At 35.9% G+C, this 20,532-nt stretch overlaps 1 protein-coding gene across 15 annotated transcripts in view; it reads right to left on the reverse strand.

The window, feature by feature from the left end:
- The window catches only part of N4BP2 (NEDD4 binding protein 2), an 87,069-nt gene that overhangs the window by 43,900 nt on the left and 22,637 nt on the right, over positions 1 to 20,532 (reverse strand). For 11 of the 15 annotated variants that reach the window (XM_055086082.1, XM_055086080.1, XM_028492034.2 and 8 more), the window contains 4 exons: positions 12,920 to 13,002; positions 10,921 to 11,260; positions 5,795 to 6,932; positions 2,068 to 2,192 (listed from right to left, as the gene is read on the reverse strand). In XM_055086082.1, the coding sequence (XP_054942057.1) occupies positions 2,068 to 2,192; positions 5,795 to 6,932; positions 10,921 to 11,146 (1,489 nt within the window). In that variant the 5' untranslated portion in view covers positions 11,147 to 11,260; positions 12,920 to 13,002. Of the gene's footprint in view, positions 1 to 2,067; positions 2,193 to 5,794; positions 6,933 to 8,328; positions 8,422 to 10,411; positions 10,587 to 10,920; positions 11,261 to 12,919; positions 13,003 to 16,287; positions 18,114 to 20,532 lie in introns of those variants that run through there. The other 4 variants (XM_028492038.2, XM_007129242.4, XM_007129240.4 and 1 more) reach the window with 4 other exon arrangements.

Here is a 20,532-nt window from a genome sequence, read left to right on the forward strand (position 1 = left end):
CCACAATAAATAAGCCTTACAAGGAAAATATTTGGAAGTTTTAAAAGTTCTGTATACTCTCTTATAACTCAATAATAAAAAGACAAATAATCAATTTAAAAATGGCAAAAGATTTGAATAGAAAACTCTCCAAAGGAGATAAACAAGTAGCCAACAAGCACACAAAAAGATGCTCAACGTCATCAGCCATCAGGAAAATGCAAAACAAAACCACAACAAGATACCACTTTACACCCACCAGGATAGCTATAATCAAAAAGACAGATAACAACACGTGTTGGTAAAGATATAGAGAAGTTGGAACCCTCATAAACTGCTTCTGGGAATGAAAAATAGTGCAGCTGCTTTGGAAAATAGTTTGGCAGTTACTAAAAAGGTTAAACATAGACAGGCATGTTCATAGCAACATTATTCATAATAGCCAAAAAGTGGAAACAACCCAAATGTCCATCAACTAATGAATGGATAAACAAAATGTGGCAGATCCATATAATGGAATATTATTCAGCCATAAAAAAGAATAAAGTACTGATACTTTCTACAACATGGATTAACCTTGAAAACGTTATGCTAAATGAAAGAAAGCCATTCACAAAGACCACGTATTATATGATTCTACTTGTATGAAATGTTCAGAAGAGACAAACCTATAGAAATAGAAAGTAAAGTAGTAGCTGCCTGGGGCTGGGAGAGAGTTGGGGAGAAATGAGGAGTGACTGCTAATGGGTATGAGGTCTTTCTGGAGTGATAAAAATGTTCTAAAATTGATTGTGTGGGGCTTCCCTGGTGGCGCAGTGGTTGCGCGTCCGCCTGCCGATGCAGGGGAGCCGGGTTCGCGCCCCGGTCTGGGAGGATCCCACGTGCCGTGAGCCATGGCCGCTGGGTCTGTGCGTCCGGAGCCTGCGCTCCGCGACGGGAGAGGCCACGGCAGGGGGAGGCCCGCATACCACAAAAAAATAAAATAAAATAAAATAAAAATAAAATAAAATTGATTGTGGTGATGGTTGTACAACACTGAATATGCTAAAAACTATTGATTCTTACCTCATTCAATAAAGCTTTTTAAAAAGAGTTCTGCCAATTAATTTCATATCATCATTGTCACGGTTGTTGTTATAGAAAGGACACACTGAACTACGGCTAAGCACTTTTCATTCTCATTTAACCTTTACAAGAATCCTGGGGGTTTAGTATTATTAAGCCCTTTTACAGATGAAGACACTGGGTCCTGGAGAATATAAATAACTTGCACAAGATCACACAGCTAGTAACTGGCAAACCCAAGATTGCTCTTCATCACATCACACTGTTTATTTTTGTGTTGGTATTCCTGAGTTTTCACTTCAGTATTTAGTTCAAGAATGAATACAGAAAAATTTAACAATGTCTAAAGATGACAAACTCAAGAACAGCCTTCACAGTGCATTTATCGTAAAAGAAACACTAAGTAAAATATTGTCTATATGTCTTAATAAGAATTTTCCACATAAAACTCTATCCATAACTAAACATTTCATAATAAAACTGTCTTCAGTGAATAGGTAGTTGCACTAATAAAGAAATTAAGGTTTTACCTATGATCTCCCTGCAGATTCAGTTTGAGGAGAGTTATTTTTACACTCACACTATCCTCTATAAAAATTAAGCCAATCTAGGCAAGACTAGTGATTAACAATGCAAATTCTATTTTAGGAAACAGGAACCAGAGCCAGAAAACTGTAACCCTCTTGAGCTATTCAGAGACCAGCACAGAAAATCTGACTTACTACTTCAGATAACCCACTGATTAAATAAAACTTAAACATGTTATGCAATGTTCTAAGCTAGTCTATAAAACTTAGCTCATTTAATTCTCATAACAACTCCATGAGACTACCTCTTTCACTTACTATGTAACATTAGAATTGTTATAGTTATAATTTTACCTATATTATATACAGTTATAATTTAGAATTAAAGATAATTATAACTTTTAAAAGTTATACGTCTCTCAAAATACAAACACTAAGTGGATTTTTTTCTTTAAATTCCTCTTAATATTATGCATCATCTGATGTCTATTCTTACCACGATTCTGGTTCCATTCATGTGCTTCTCCTAAGTATTTTACATCAAACTGGTATTGTCCATTTATGTAAAAATAATCATCAGTACTAAGAATGACTCCACTTGGATTATCCTCTTGCAAAGTCCTGTGAATGATAAATATAATTATTTTCATTAATTTTTCCTCTATTTAAATTCTCTCTCCTAATTTTTGCAAGGTCATAATCTGAATTAAAAATTCAAGTATTGGACTTCCCTGGTGGCTCAGTGGTTAAGAATCCGCCTGCCAATGCAGGGGACACGGGTCTGATCCCTGGTCCAGGAATATCCCACACGCCACAGAGCAACTAAGCCCGTGTGCAGCAACTACTGAGCCTGTGCTCTAGAGCCCGCGCACCATGACTACTGAATCCTGCGCGCCTAGAGCCCGTGCTCCGCAACAAAGAGAAGCCACCGCAATGAGAAGCCCGTGCACCACAACGAAGAGTAGCCCCCACTCGCTGCAACCAGAGAAAGTCCGCGCGAGGTAAAGAAGACGCAACCCAGCCAAAAATAAACAAATAAATTAATTTTTTTTAAAACCAACTTAAAAATTCAAATATTATTATTTAAAAGAATGAAGATATTTTATTATTCAAACAAATCACACTAGAGGGACTTCCCTCTAGTGTGGTCCAGTGGTTGAGAATACACCTTCCAGTGCAGGGGATGCAGGTTTGATCCCTGGTCAGAGAACTTAAGATCCCACATGCCGAGGGGCAACTAAGCCTGCGCGCTGCAACTACTGAGCCTGCGTGCTCTGAAGCCCATGCGCCACAACTAGAGAGAAGCCCGTGCACCGCAGCAAAGAGCCCGCGTGCCGCAATGAAAGACCCCGTGTGCCACAACTAAGACACGATGCAGCCAAAAATTAAATAAATAAATAAATAAAATATATATATTTTAAAAATCACACTAGAAATCCTCTAAGCAGAAGTTTGACTCCCAGGAATACTGACCTGAGGCAAGGCTACTTTGCTTTGTATACTATAAAGGTTTGAAAATTAACACATTTTAATTATCAAGAAAACCAGACGACTGAAAATGCTTCAGAACTCTTATCAGTCACAGGCAATCTCCTCATCTGGTCACTTGATACACACTGATCTACATTACCCACTCTAAGTGGAAGGTCACTTCCCATTAGGTGAGTACCTTGACATTCAACCAATCTTCAAATGTAGATGAAGCTCTTTGTATATTACCATAAATTTAGTGAGTATGCCGAAAACATCCAAAAATATAATGTTAATAGACTATTAATTTAATCTGTTAAATTATACAAAGTTAAGATAGTTTTGTGGGGCTTTTCTGACATCTCTTTCTTTTGGCCATGCTGTGCAGGTTGTAGGGGATCTTAGTTCCACAACCAGGGATCAAAGCTGTGTCCCCTGCAGTGGAAGCGCAGAGTCTCAACTACTGGACCACCAGGGAAGTCCCCCATCTCTCTTTCTTGACTCTGGAATTTATCTTCTATGTAATTGAGATACATGCAGAAACTAAGCAAACAGAATCCACAGAGACATAACAATGCTACCTCTTAACCATTTGTAAAATATCACCATTTATCCTCTCCTAAAACATGTATAAATATTTCTAAAGTTAAAATATACTTTTAAATTAATTTTTATTGTAGTATAGTTGATTTACAATGTTGTGTTAGTTTCAGGTGTACAGCAAAGTGAATCAGTTATACATATATCCACTCTTTCTTAGATTCTTTTCCCATATTAAAATATACCTTTTGAATTTAATTTTTATTAGTATCTACTAAGTGCCAGGCACTGTTTTAAGCACTGAGCATACCTCAGTGAATAAAAACAACAAACATTCTTGCACTCATGGAGCTTACATTCTGGTGAGTGCCCACTTGATCCCGCTTTTTAAGACTCCTACATTTATCCTCTTCTCCTTTACCTCTAAGTCTTCCCCTCTGACACTTTACTTCCTCTTTTCCCTTTAAACGTGTATACATCTCAGCTATCTTTTAAAATTTTAACCACACTTTAAGGACCCCTTTTTCAACTATTACCCAACTTCTCTCCTTCCCTTAAATGCTTTTTTAAGGTCTTAAGGTCTTCCACCTTCCCAGCGCAACAAAACTGTTTTTCAAGATATCCATTCATGGGCTTCCCTGGTGGCGCAGTGGTTGAGAGTCCGCCTGCCGATGCAGGGGATGCGGGTTTGTGCCCCGGTCCGGGAAGATCCCACATGCCGCGGAGCGGCTGGGCCCGTGAGCCATGGCCACTGAACCTGCGCGTCCGGAGCCTGTGCTCCGCAACGGGAGAGGCCACAACAGTGAGAGGCCCACGTACTGCAAAAAAAAAAAAAACACAACAAACAAACAAACAAAAAAAGATATCCATGCATGACCTTCTTTCCAATAAATCCAAAAGCTGTTTTCCGTCTTTCATTTTCCTTGGGCTTGCACACTAGCTTAATACTGTGGACTGTTCTCTCTGAGAAAACTCAGCTTCTATGTCTCTGTACTTCCCAGTTATTTCTCTCTATTCATTCAAAAATTATTAGTAAGCTCCAACTTTGTGACAAGCACTTCTTTCTCTTCCCAATCGCTAACTGTAGCTGCCTCTGGCTCTAAGGCCTCTGAAACCTAGTTCTTCAAACAAATATCACAGCACTATTACCTTTTAAGGTACAACCTTTTGTTCCAATCTTTCACAAAATGCAATATCATAACTGACTGTAATGTCTATAATATTAAATTAAAATGTTTTTTATTCTTGTGGTCATTAAATCAATGAGAAAACCTATGTCTACAGAAGAATATACTTATAAGTGTATGAATAGAATATGTGGAAATTTATTGGGAAATAAATCCACACTAAGAAAGGACATTAAAAAAACAACTGAAAATGAGCTCATCAAGGTATACATGCATACTCACTAATGCTAGATACACCCAGGATCAAATAGAAAAGACCCAGCTAAGAATAGAAGAGAGCAAAGAGTTAAAATTTGGAAGGAAAAGGGAAAAACTGGCAAATAAAATACATTAGATGTAAATATTCTGGAATTTAAAGAAGGCGGATAGGAGAAAACTTTGAAAACAACACTCTTTAACAAGTGCCACTGAAAACACAACAAAGCTGCCTCTAACCCTGACTCTAGTCTCTCACACCAAGGCATCCACAACATTCCTTGATTACAAAAGGGACATAGATGGGTATTTGAGATAAAACAACTGAGAGCACATTTTGCAAGAAATAAATCACTGAGAATTTGAAGTTCTCTATCAGTGGTTCATCCCATATTCTTTCTTCAAATCATACATTTCTAAAACCTTATTTAACAACATGCTACACTTCCAAATCTCCAACTACCAGTAAAATTCTTGTGTATAAGACTTCCTTGAATTCAAAATCAATTATGGCCCTTTATCTCTATAATCAAAGCTGAATTCATCTTTCTCCCACTCCAATTAGTTCTCTTCCACATGAACTTATTTCTGCTGAATTCACAAGTTCACAATCTTGGAATCATCTTTAATTTTTTCCTCTGTCTCTCAAAATATTCTGAGATGAAAGAATTCAATAAAAACTTCTAGAGAAAACAGTGCTATTACCTACAAAGTTAAAAAAAAAATTAGTAAACATCTCTACGAACTATAAGTATTCCACATATTCATGCTGTTATAAATATTCAAGTTCATGCATTACACTGTTTCTTTAAACTCAATTAAACCTCATACCTTGCCAAAAAAGATTTTCCTGATCCCGGAAGCCCTCTGAGAAGAACAAGAACTAGTCCAACATAAGATGATGTCTTCTTTCTTACAACCTGAGAAACTGGAGTTTCTTGTACCTGATAAGCACTTGTTCCCTCTTTATTTCTCCATACCTTTGTTGGGGACGTATGAGAAATAACCGGGGGTGGAAATGTATAGTTGACAGGTCTCCAGTGTGCAGCTGTGGTTACAACAGGAGCTACAAAGCCATGGTTTCCTTGAAAGAGGTCAAAAGCAGGAATCATTGGATTCCACAATGGTGGAGGGGGAGGAGGAGGCAGCAGTAGAGGGAGAGGGGTAAGTACTGGGCAGTAATTCACATCCTTCCCCTTTGGTGGCAGTTCAGTCTGTTTGTGTGACTGGAAATTGAATTCTTCAGAAGGTACAAAAACATCAGGGACAGAAGATTTCTGATCTCCACCTGTACCTAGTAAACCAAGCCCCAGATTTTGCACAGTACGGTTTGAAGGAGCCTGAAGTTCGTTGGCATCCAGATCTACAGGGGCTTGAGAGAACTGAGTCTTAACACACACAGATTCTAAAAGCTCTTTCTGAATTTGGTTACTACAATCCATCATAGTGTCATTTGCTACATTTAAAGAACTACTGAGAAGAGAATCTTCCAATGCCAATGTGTTATCCTTTGTAAAACTTTTGGACTCATTTGAAAGTGAATGTGAAGTTAAGGAATTTGAACTTAATATAGGGGCAGAACTCTCTACATTTTCACTGTTCAAATCCATATTTTGGGTAGAAAGAATGGGAGTCACACTACTTGAATCTGAATTTATAAATGCGCTCGGGTTACTAAAATTATTAACATCTTGCAAAGGCAAAAATGAGTATGCATGGTCATCAGGAGAAGAGTTCAATTTCTCAAAAGCATTCTGTATTAAGGAATCTAAGTCTTCAGTTAGCTGCATGTCCAAAAATGAATCCATTTTTGAATCTTCGCTCTCTTCTTCAGGAGGACACTTTTCCATTATTTCACTTCCCACTGCATCTACTTGGTTCTCAGAAGCAACGAAGCTTTTTGAAGGCGATTCTTCTATTTTAGCGTCAGTGGCTGATAATTCTAATAGACAATCCATGGCATTTTCAACTGTACAACAACAAGAACGACAACAAAATATATATGTATGTATTGAAAACAGTAAAATATAATTTAATTAAAATCCACATAAAATTATACTAGAATTCACACTGAATGAAAGAGAAATTTATAAATATTCAAGTCATTCCTTAAATTAATATTTTACTAATATATCAGTCTGTATTAGTGAAAGGTTTAAATTATGAAGACATGCAATGTTGTTACTTTCAAACAAACAGTAGTAAACTAGGCTAATGAACTGCCATCAAGTAGATATTCTCTGATGAATTTATTGATTAAAAGTAAAAATATCTGTAATTATATACATTAGGGTTGTTTATAAAGATCCTAAAATCAGTTGATTTACTCAACAAATACTTACCTACTGCATGTCCTTTTAAGTATGAAGTATTTTAAGTACTCTCCTAGTAAATGTAATTTGTATATATGGTCCATGCTATGAATTTCACTTAATACAAAAAATATGTATACGCATGTACTACGTATCAGACATACTTTGTACAAAGAGAATAAGACAGCTTTTAACTACACTCAAAGGATTTTTGCAGTCTAATGGAGGCAATTACAGATAATTACATTAGAAGACAATCACACTATAATATAATATAGGTTAAATAATGCACACTTTTAATAATATACAAATGCCTTAACAGCCTTATAGGAGAGTAAGGAAAGATTTCACATAAGGTAATATGTGAACTGGCAGTTGAAGATCAAAAAGAAACTTGTCAGACACAGAAGGGAAAGGCAAAGCCAGTCTTGAAAACACAAAGCATGTTTAAGGTATTAAGAGAAGTTTGTTGGAATGCGAGTACAGACTAGTATGGTGGGTAAGAGGAGATAAAACTGGAAAGGGAAATTGGGAAGGGTCCTGTATTTCATGGTAAGAAATATCAATTTTATTTTCTAAGGGAACTTGAAGGGAAACTACCTGTCACGGAATTTGGGATAGATGCTTTGTCATCTCACTGAATCTTCAAATTATACTATGAGGTACAGTATTCCTAGCAAATAGATGAAGGAAATGAAGTTCAGAAAGTATATTAACTTAGCCCAAGTCACAAAGATAGTAAGTGACAGAGCCAGGACTGGTATGTCTGACTCCACTGTTGAGCTCTTTCCCTTATAACATAAATACAGAGTCATTAGAATTGTTAAGCATCAGAAATTTGAGGCTTTTTTATATTATTTTTGTGTTTTATCTTGTTTTGTTTTATGGAAGATAAATGTGGAAACAGCACAGCACAGTAGGTAAAAGCTCTGGTCAGGAGTGAGAACGACATTTAAATCCCTACTTGCTGGCAATAACACTTTGAATGAGCTACTTAACTTTCCTAAGCCTTGATTTCCTCATTTGCAATGTGTGGATAATAAAAGTACCTACCTCATAGTGTTGTTGTGAGGATTAAATGAGATAATCCATGAAAAAGGGCTGTGCACAAGGACTGGCACCTAGTAAGCACCCAATTTATGTTCCCTTAAGAAGAAAACAAAGAGGGATTGGAGGGGGCAAACCTGACAGAGAGACCAGTTAGAAGACTATAGCAATATTACAAAAGCTAGAAGCCCTAAACATGGAAAAAAGAAAAGGAAAAAAAAGCAAATATAAGAGGTATTTCTAAGAAAAAAAATCTATGTGATAGAAAAATCACAAAAGAAAAAAAATCAAAAAAATTAATGTGTATATAATGAAAAAAACAGTATTAAGTAAAAATAAGTAAAAGATCAAACTGTATCTATATAACACAAAAGAAAAAGTTCTTTCACAGAATGTTGAAAAAAATTAAAACAATGGTATAAAAATGAAAAGCACATGAACAATTCACACAATACAAGAATTAATAAACAATCATACACAAACATATTCAACATTTATCTTTATCTTAAAAAAAATAGCATTAAGAAAAGGTAAAATCTTATTCCTAAAATCTTAAAGTAATACCACTCAATGCTCAAAAGGCTGTGATGAAACTCCTATACTTATACAGTGCTGGTGTCATTACAAATTGGCACACTCCCCTTTTTTTTTTTTAATAAATTTACTTTTTAAAATTAATTTTTATTGGAGTATAGTTGATTTACAATGTTGTGTTAGTTCCTGCTGTACAGCAAAGTGAATCAGTTATACATACTCATATATCTACTCTTTTTTAGATTCTTTTCCTATGTAGGTCATTACAGAGTATTGAGAAGAGTTCCCTGTACGATATAGTAGATCCTTATTAGTTATCTATTTTATATGTAGTAGTGTGAATATGTCGATCCCAATCTCCCAATTTATCCCACCCCACCCTTTCCCATGCTGATACCATACGGCACACCTCTTTAGTAGGCAATTTAGCAGTATGTTTCCAAGAGCCAAAAACTGTCCTAAACCTATGATAGAAGAAAATAAAACTTTGGGACTGAGAAAAAAGCCAAAAGACAGAAAAGGTTATTTGTACCAAGATGTTCTTTGCAATATTAATTATCCATGTAAAACTTAGTTATAATTAAATAAATTAGAGCACAATGCAATGGAATATTAGAAAGCTATTAAAAATAAAGACTGCAGCCAACACTGAAAAAAATGCTTATGTTAGGTTAAGTTTAAAAAGTAGAATATACAATTTCATCAATGTTATTATTCAAACTACTCAAAACATCAGTATTTATGAACAAAGTGTAGAGAAGATCCTGGAAAAGAGAAATGTTTTTTGTTAGGATGTAAGGGTAATATATTTTCCTTGTAATTCTTCATTGCTATGTCAGTGTATGTGCAACAAATAAAGTTTAAACACATCAAAATTAGGAAATAAATGTTGAAGCCACAAGTAAAATTGTAAGCACTATCATTTCTGAGCATCATGTGGACTGCTGAAAACTGGTTTTCTGTATACATATCATAACAGGATAGATAAGATATGCTCACATCACAGACCATGGAATGTAAAAAAAATGGAAGTTTATCACATTACCAAAACTCCCTAAACCTAGAATAATTTTATCTTATACTAATCATGGCCAATAGCAATACTAAACATCAATATTTAATTTACTCATCAGTCAAATTTGATATGTATGTCTGCAAACATACATCTAAACAATTTATTACGTCATTAATAACTTACTATACTGAAGACTTTATCAAAACAAACCAAAAAAACGAAAACTCAACCTTCACTGAAAAAGTCCTATGAGGTACATACTATTATTATTCTCCTTAGCAGATAAGAAAACTGAAACCAGAGAGGTTAAGTGACAGAGCTGGAAATCCAACCTAGTTTTCTTGACTCCAAAGCCAATTTTTTGAAACCACACTACTCTATTAGCCTCAATTCTTAATCAGCTCTCATTTCCACAAATATAATTACCTTTTCACTCAAAAAATATTTACTGAGATCCTACTGAGTCATTTGGTATTTGGGGGCTTGGACACACAACAGTAAAACAAAAGTTTTTTAAATCTCTGTCTTTAAGGAGCTTACATTCTAGGTCAATGGTTCTCAACTGGGGATGATATTGCCCCCAAGGGACATAAGATGATATATAGAGGCATTTTTAGTTGTCACAACTGGGGTAGCATGGAGGAATGTGCTACTGGCAGCTAGTGGGTACAGGCCAGAGATGCTGCTGAACATGCTACGATGCACAGGAAAGCCACGCACAACAAAGAATTATCCGGTCCAAAACGTCAACAGTGCCAACCTGTTCTAGAGGGAAGATAAAAAGGAATAAAACATAGAATATGATATCTACACATACATCTTACACTTAGAACTTGAAAGAAGTACATTTCTTGAAAGAAGAAGCTAAGCTTTTATTCTTCTTCATATCCCTCGTAATACCCAACTTATACCTTGCCTGCAGCAGATATTCAAAAAATGATGAACAAAATAGAAATAAGGTAGTCATTTTCTATATTACTACTGGTCATGGCATAGTACATGAAATCTTCTTATAAGATGCAAAGGGTTCAAACTAAACTTTTTCTCACCTTTGAAATCACATTCAGAAAGCATCAAATACACTACATCAGGATCCAGATCAGAAAACATCTCTGAGATACTGGTGAAGAGTTCTTCCTGATCAACTTTTGTCTCACACATGGAAGGAAGAGTAGTGGTTGGCTCCTCATGACTAGCAACACTGGATACAACTTCCTTAGAGTTTGTAGTCTTCCGAAAAGGATTTCCCCCAAGATTTTTCCTTCTCCTTGGCATTCTGACTTCCAAAACTAAAATGTTTCCCTTCTCTTATTTAAGATGTTTGATATTTAAGTCATACCTCAAAGAAAACAGGGTTAAATATCTTGCACAATCCAGCAGTAATAGGACCTAAAATAGAAAGCAAGTTGAAACACTCAGACTATAGTTATATTTCCATGTCTAAAATCGGAATGACATCTTTATTTAAGAAAGTACCATCAACTCTGGTGGCAGCAAAGCCAAAAAGCAGTCAAACAATTTCTCTCTCCAAAATATTCAAGTTTTTCAGGATTGAACATGTTAAAAATTAAGATATTAATAAGTGTAATATATTTTCAGAACAGTGAGTACACTGTTTTAGTACAATTATTTTTAAAAAAACAGTATTCATAATGAGAATGCCTACTGAACACCTATTTGGATGTCCAATAGGCATCATAAGCTTAACATGTCCAAAACTGAGCTCCTGATCACCTACTTCACACCTGTTCTTCCTAGTCTTTCCTATCTCAATTAATGCAACTCTATCCTTCCAACTGCTCAGGTCAAAAGCCTTGGAATAATTCTTGACTCCTGTCCATCCCACATCCAATCAGTAAGCCAATTTTGTCAATGCAACCCTCAAATATATATCCAGAATATGATCATTCCTCACCATTTCCACTGCTACCACAGCGGATTAGTATAAAAGTCTCCTAGCTAATATCCTTGCTCTGACCCTGTCCCTTCAGTCATAACAACTAGAGTGACTCAGTTAAACCACAGGGTCAGATCATGCCTCTCTTCTGCTAAACTATCCACTAGCTTCCCATCTCATTCAGGATAAAAGCCAGAGCCCTTAAAAGGGCCTATAATGCAGAAACTTTTTACTTCGGCGCTGTCGTCCCTAATCCTCTTTCCCTTGCTCATGGCACTCCAGCCATACTTCACCTCCTTCTTCTTCAAACATCAGCCATGCTCCCATCTCATAACCCTTACATTTGGTCTCTTCTATCTAAACTAATATTATCCCAGGTATCTAAAAGATGTATTTCCTCCTATCATTACTCCTACCATTACTCAATTGCTACCTTTTTAGCAAGTCAGTCGCCCAACACCACTTATCCCTTTTTCCTTACTTGAATTTTCTCCCTAAGATTTATCTTCTAACATAGTGTATGTTTTATCCATTTGTTTTATTTATCTATTGTATTTACTACCCATATTCCTGTAAAATGTAAGCTCCACAAGGGCAGGGACTGATAGATCTGGAGAACTCTGACAATCTACTTGCTTTCTCCACTTGGGTCTATTTAATAAACAATTCAAACGTAACACATCTAAAACCAAATGTCTGATATTTTCTCAAAAACCTGCTCTAACCATTTGGTCTGGCTACTGTCATCTTTCACCTGTATTCCTGTCTCCTAAATGGTCTCCCTGTTTCCACTCTTTGTCCCCTACAGTCTATTTTCAACACACCAGCCAGAATGATCGTCATACAACATATAAGTCAGAATAAATCAGGGTCTGCTTTAAATTCTCAAGTGGCTCTCCATGTCACTCAGAGTAAAAGCTAAAGTTCTTACTATGGCCCACCTCCCTTTTGGCCTTTAATATACTTTTCCCGAAGATATTTGCATTGCTAACTCTCTCACTCCTTCAAATCTTTGCCCAAGTGTCACATTCAATGATTTCTTCCTTGATTACCCAATTTAAAGTCATATCACCCACTTTCTCTGCCCCAATTTCCCTTTCCTGCTAACCACCCATTGCCCTTAACACCTTCTAACATACTATAAAATTTACCTTTTAATTAAATTTATTATGTCATAGCTCTCTCCATCTTCCAGGACTGCAATGTCAATATGGCAGCCACCAGCCACATGAGCCTATTTAAATTTAAATTAATTAAAATTAAATAAAATTACATTTTAATATATTAATATCAGAAAAAGTAGAATTCAGAGCAAAAAAAAATCAGCAGAGATAGAGGACATTATATAATCATAAAGGATCAGTCTACCAAGAACACGTACACGTAGCAACTCTAAATGTGTATGCACCAAACAACAGGGCCACTAAATAAGTGAAGCAGAAACTGACAAAATTGAAAGGAGAAAGAGACAAGCTCACAATTATAGTTAGAGACTTCAATACCCCTCTCTCAATAAGAGTAAATAGAAGATCAGCAAGGATACTGAAGAACTCAATAACACCATCCTTTAAGGATCTAATCAACATTTATAGAACATTACATTCAACAACAGCAGAATACATATCCTTTTCAAGTGCCCAAAGAACATATACCAAAATAGACCATATCCTAGGCTATAAAACAAACCTCCAAACTTAAAAGAACTGAAATCATATAAAGTATGTTCTCTGACCACAATGTAATCAAACTAGAAATCAATAACAAAAAGATAACAGGAAAATCTCCAAACACTTGGAACATAAGCAATATACTAAATAATCCATGGGTCAAAGAGGAAGTCTCAAGGAAAATTTTAAAATACACGGAAATGAAAATTAAAATATACAATATCAAAATTTGTAGGACACAGCTAAAGCAGCAATGGCAGAAATTTATAGTAAATTTATAACTAAATGCATACATTAGAAAAGAGGAAAAGTCTCAAATCAATCATCTAAGCCCCCATCACAAGAACCTAGAAAAAGAAGAGAAAAATAAACCCAAAGCCAGTAGAAAAAAAGGAATAATAAAGATCAGAGAAGAAATGAATAAAACTAAAAACAGGAAAACAATCACTACAGACCCTGCAGACATCAAAAGACTAATAAGGGAATATTATAAACAAATGCACATGCAAAAGTTTGACATCTTCTATGAAATAGACTTATTTCTCAAAAACCACAATTTATCAAACTCACCCAACAGGAAATAGATAAAAGGTCTATGATTTTTAATGAAATTTAATTCACAATTTACAAATTCCCAAAAAAGAAATTCCAGGCCCAAACACCTTCAATGGAGATGTTTACCAAACATTTTTAAGAAGAATTAACTAACCCTATATAATCTCTTCCAAAAACAGAAGAAGGAACCTTCTTAATTCACTTCATGAAGCCAGTATTGTTATCCTAACACCAAAATCAGACAAAGCCAGTTAAAAAAAAACCAAAAAACCTGCAAACCCATATACTTCCCGAAAACAGACATAAAAATCCTTAACAAAATATTACAAATAGAATTCAGCAATTTATTTTAAAAGAATTATACACCATGATTAAGCGAGGTTTATTCCAGGGATACAAGGCTGGCTCGATGTTCAAAAATCAGTATCCCACACATATTAACAGGCTAATGAAGAAAAACCACAATTGTATCAATGAACGAAGAAAAAAAGTGACAAAATTCAACACCCATTCATGATAAAAGGTACCCAAAAAATAGGAATATAAGAGAACTTCCTCAACTTGATTAAGAGCATCTACAAAAACTCTACAGATAACATTTTATTTAACAGTAAAATACTATATGCTTTCCTCCTAAGACTGAGAACAAAGCAAGGATGTCTACCCTCACCACTCTTATTAAAGCTAATGCTGGAAGTTCTAGCCTGTGAAGTAAGAGAAGATAAGGAAATAAAAGACATACCGATTCAAAAGGAAAAAATAAAACTGTCCTTATTTGTAGATGACATAGCTATCTATGTGGAAAATCCCAAAGAATTGACAAAATCTCCAACATATAAATGAGTTCAGCAAAGTGCAGGATACAAGATAAACACACAAAAGCAACTGTATTTATATATTCTACCAATGAATACATGGGCACTGTAATTAAAAATACAATATGACTCACAAATGCTCCAAAAAATGAAATATTCTGATATAAATCTAACAAAACATATACAAGGCTTGTATGCTAAAAATACAAAATCATGATGAAAAATATCAAAAATGTAAATGAATGGATTCATGGGCTGTTAGACTCAATATAGTAAAGATGTCAATTCTCCCCAAATTGATATACAGGTTTAACTCAATTCCTATCAAAACCCCAGCAAAGGTATTTGTGGATATGGACAAGATTATTCATAAATTTAAATGGAAAGACAAAGGAACTAGAATAGTTAAAACAATTTTGAAAGAGAATACAGTACGAGGAATCAGTCAACTCAATTATAAGACTTGTTATAAAGCTAAACTTATCAAGACTGTATGGTATCAGGGGAGGGACAGACATATAGATCTGAGAACAGATTATAGATTTGGAAACAGACAAGAGAACCCAGAAATAGACCAGCATGAATATGCCCAACTGACTTCTGACAAAAGTGCAAAAGCAATTCAATAGAGAAAATATAGCCTTTTCAATAAATGGAACTGGAGCAAGTAGACATCCACAGATTAAAAAAAACAAACCTTGACCTAAGTCTCACACTTTATTAAAAAAAATAATAATAACTCAAAATGGATCAATGAGGGAACTCTGCTCAATGTTATGTGGCAGCCTGGATGGGAGGGGAGTTGGGGGGAGAATGGATACATGTATATGTATGGCTGAGTCCCTTTGCTGTGCACCTGAAACTATCACAACACTGTTAATCAGCTATACTCCAATATAAAATAAAAAGTAAAAAAAAAAAAAAAAAGGATCAAGGACTTAAATCCATAAAACTATAAAACTTTTTGAAAAAAAAATTCTTCAGGATCTAGGGCTAGGCAAAAACACCAAAAGTATGATCCATAAAAGGAAAAACTGATAAACTGTACTTCATCAAGATTAAAACTTGTGCTCTGTTAAGAACCTTGTTAAGAGGATGAAAAGAAAAGTGACAGACTGAGAGAAAATGCTTGCATACCATGTACCTAACATAGGACTAGTATCTAAAATATATAAAAGAACTCTATCAAAACTCAAAAGTAAAAACAGGGACTTCCCTGGTGGCACAGTGGTTAAGAATCCACCTGCCAATGCAGGGGACACGGGTTCCATCCCTGGTCCGGGAAGATCCCACATGCCGCACAGCAACTAAGCCCGTGCGCCACAACTACTGAGCCTGTGCTCTAGAGCCCGCAAGCCACAATTACTGAGCCCACACACCACCACTACTGAAGCCCGCATGCCTAGAGCCCATGCTCTGCAACAAGAGAAGCCACCACAATGTGACGTACGTGCACCACAACGAAGAGTAGCCCCCACTCACCGCAACTAGAGAAAGTCCACACGCAGCAATGAAGACCCCACGCAGCCAAAAATAAATAAATTTTTTAAATAAATAAATAGATTAATTAAATCAGAGGGGGGAAAATAACAAATAATTCAGTTAGAAAATGGGGGGAAAAAAACAGAAAAAAACATTACACCGAAAGTATATACAGATGACAAATAGGCACCTAAAAGATTTCAATATCATTAGCCATTAAGTAAATGCAATTTAAAACTACAATGAAATATTACTTACACATCTATTAAGTTGGCTAACATAAAGAATAATGACAACACCAAATCCTGGCAAGGATGCAGAGAAACTGGATGGCTCATATGCTGCTGATGGGAATGTAAAATGGTAAAGCCACTCTGGACAACAGTTTGGCAGTTTCTTAAACTAAACCTGCAACTACGATACAATTAAGCAATTGCACTTCTGGGCACTTATCTCTAAGAAATGAAAAAGTATGTTCACCCAAAAACCTGCACATAAATGTTTGTAGCAGCTTTATTCATTATAACCAAAAACTAGAAAACAGTTCAGATGCCCTTCAATGGGTAACATGGTTAAACAAACTATGTTACTTCCATTCATGAAGTACTAGTCAGCAATAAAAAGAAATATACTATTGATACACAAGACCTGGATGAAATTCCAAAGAATTATGCTGAGTATAAAAAGTCAATCCCAAAAGGCTATATAATGAATGGTCCCCATTTATTTAACATTCTTGAAATGACAAAGTTATAGAAATAGAGAACAGATTAGCGGTTGTCAAAGGTTAAGGAGGAGGAAGGAGAGGGTAGTAGTAGGTGTGGCTATAAAAGGGTAATTTGAGGGACTCTTGTGGTGATGGAAATGTTCTATATCTTGACTGTATTAACGTCAATATCCTGGTTCTGATGCCATACTAAGTTTTGCAAACATGTTTCTTTCATTGAGGGAACTGGGTGAAGAGCACAGGGGATTTCTCTGTTATTATTTATGACAGCTGCATGTGAATCTACAATCTCAAAAAGTTTAATTTTGAAAAAAAGTATGTAAAATTAAAAATTCAGGTCCTCAGTCTCACTAGTCATATTTCAAGTGCTCAATAGCTACATGTGGTTAATGACTATCATATTGCACAGTGAACTCTTCCATAAGCTCTACTGGACAGCACTGTTCTAGAATATAAGTTCCATGGGGCAAGTGAATATCCCATTTTAGGAAGTTAAGAAGCTTTATATACAGAAAAGTACAAATTGAAGGTCATAAAGAAAAAGAAGTACTAACACATCTAGCCACACTTAAATGTAAAATACCTGTATATCAAAAAAAAAAAAATTTACAGGAAAATGGCAACTTTTTCCAATTTCTCTCCTTCTATTCTTTCTTAGACAGGATTTTGCCCCCACCATTTCTACCACTACACTAACAACTGCTCATATCTAAATCACCAGTAACCTACGTCAATGATAAAAGTCAAAGACAAAAGGTCTAATCCACCGGGCAGATGCAGCAATTCTAAGTTTGCATTCAACTAGTGAAAGCCCTCTCTCGGTAACTATTAGAACAAGAAGGTCCCCACCACAGACACACAGAGGAGAAGGAGGAGGTGGAAAAAGGGAGAGAAAAAACAGTAAGGCCATAAAAGATTTGAGCCATACGATAAGTATAACGACTTAATATCTATACAACACTGGACCCAATAACCACAGAATACACTTTATTTTCAAGTACACATGGAATTATGCTAGAAATCAGTAGCAAAAATATAATTAGAAAACCCAATTACTTGAAAACTAAGAAATACATGTCTATACATCAAAGAAGAATTCATTATAATTACATACTAATTAAAATTAATTTAAAAATAATTATTAATATCAATTAGAAAATATTTTTAACCAAATAAAAATGTTATATATCCATACTTATGAGAAACAAAGTCACACGTAGAAGAAGAGCATACAAATGCATATATTAGAAAAGAAAAAGGGCTAAAAAAAATAAATGATCTAAGCATCCAAATAACAGTTGGGGGGAAAAAACAGCAAATCAAACCCAAAGAAACTAGAAAGAAGGAAATAATACAGAGCAAAGAGAAAACAGAAAACAAGTATACAGTACGGAGGATCGAAAAAGTCAAAAGATGGTTCCCTGGAAAAAAAAAAACAACACAAGAATAAATCACTGGCAAGAGTGATCAAAAAAAGAGAGAAAAGGCACAAACAACCAATATCAGAAATGAAAACGGAGACATTACTGTCAAGCCCACGGACATTTAAAAAAAGAGATGAATCTTGTCCTACAAGACTCCCATTATCTTAAGACTCTGATGCATCTCTTTAGGAGTCCAGTATATGTCTATATACAATTTATGGAAGAAATGTGCTTCCTTTTCACCTGTTAGTTTTAAATTAATGAATAAATTCTTTGTCTTGGTTGTAAAAAATAAAAAAAGAGAGAGATGAAGATATCATAAACAATTTAACATCCATAAATTTTAAACTTTAAATGAAATGCACATATTATTTTTTAAAAAACAAACATCATACCATACCAGATATTAAAAAAAAACGGATAGTTCTGTATCTATTAAAGAAATGAAATCTGTAGCTTAAAACCTTCCCACAGGGCTTCCCTGGTGGAGCAGTGGTTGAGAGTCCTCCTGCCGATGCAGGGGACATGGGTTCGTGCCCCGGTCCGGGAAGATCCCACATGCCGCAGAGCGGCTGGGCCCGTGAGCCATGGCCGCTGAGCCTGCGCGTCCGGAGCCTGTGCTCCGCAACGGGAGAGGCCACAAGGGTGAGAGGCCCGCACACCGCAAAAAAAACAAAACAAACAAACAAAAAAAAACAACCTTCCCACAAAGAAACTCCAGGTCTACATGGCTTCATCAATAAATTCCACTAAAGGGACTTCCCTGTTGGTCCAGTGGTTAGGACTCCACTCTTCCACTGCAGGGGTCTCGGGTTCCACCCCTGGTTGGGGAACTAAGATCCCGCATGCCGAGTGGCATGGCCAAAAAAATTTTTTTTCTAGTTTTTTAAAATAAATAAATTCCACTATGGGGTCTCCCTGGTGGCACTGTGATGAAGATTCTGCCTGCCAAAGCAGGGGACACAGGTTCAATTCCTGGTGCGGGAAGATCCCACATGCTGTGGAGCAACTAAGCCCGTGCACCACAACTACTGAACCTGTGCTCTAGAGCCCGCGAGCCACAACTACTGAAGACCACGCGCCTAGAGCCCGTGCTCTGCAACAAGAGAAGCCACCACAGTGAGAAGCCTGTGAAGAGTAGCCCCCGCTCGCTGCAACCAGAGAAAGCCCGCATGCAGCAACGAAGACCCAATGCAGCCAAAAATAAATAAATAAGTAAATTTATTTAAAAAAAAATTAAATAAATTCCACTAAATAATCTAATACCCATCTTATACAAACTTTTCCAGAGACTAGAAAAAGAAGAAACACTTCCCAACTCATTTTATGAGGCCAATATAACCTGATAACTCTGCAAGGTTATTAAAAGAAAAATTACAAGCCTATTTCACTCATGAAAATAGATACAAAATTCCTAAACAAAATATTAAAGTAGTAATACATAAATTATGAGTGATATTACATAAAATACAAAAATTATATTAGTGACTGATAAGAATAATGCATCACTAATCTGAATTTATTTTAAGAATATAAGGTTGTCAAAATATTTGAAAGTCAGGCTTCCCTGGTGGCGCAGTGGTTAAGAATCTGCCTGCCAATGCAGGGGACATGGGTTCGAGCCCTAGTCTGGGAAGATCCCACATGCCGCGGAGCAACTAAGCCCGTGCTCCACAACTACTGAGCCTGCGCTCTACAGCCCGCAAGCCACAACTACTGAGCCCACACGCTGCAACTACTGAAGGCTGCACACCTAGAGCCTGTGCTCCATAACAAAAGAAGCCACTGCAATGAGAAGCCCATGCACCACAACGAAGAGTAGCCCCTTCTCACTGCAACTAGAGAAAGCCCACGCGAGCAACGAAGACACAACACAGCCAAAAATAAAATTAATTAATTAATTTAAAAAAATATTTGAAAGTCAACCAATGCAATTCCTGATATTAACAAAATAAAGAAGAAAAGTCATATAATCAACTACATTGTACCAGAGCTCATGGCCAGAGCATTAAGACTTGAAAAGGAAATAAAAGTTCTAAAGATTGGAAAGGAAGAAATAGAACCATCGTTATTCACAGACACTAAAATTGAGTG

Source organism: Physeter macrocephalus, chromosome 7 (genome assembly GCF_002837175.3).
Source record: "Physeter macrocephalus isolate SW-GA chromosome 7, ASM283717v5, whole genome shotgun sequence".
NCBI lineage: Eukaryota > Metazoa > Chordata > Mammalia > Artiodactyla > Physeteridae > Physeter > Physeter macrocephalus.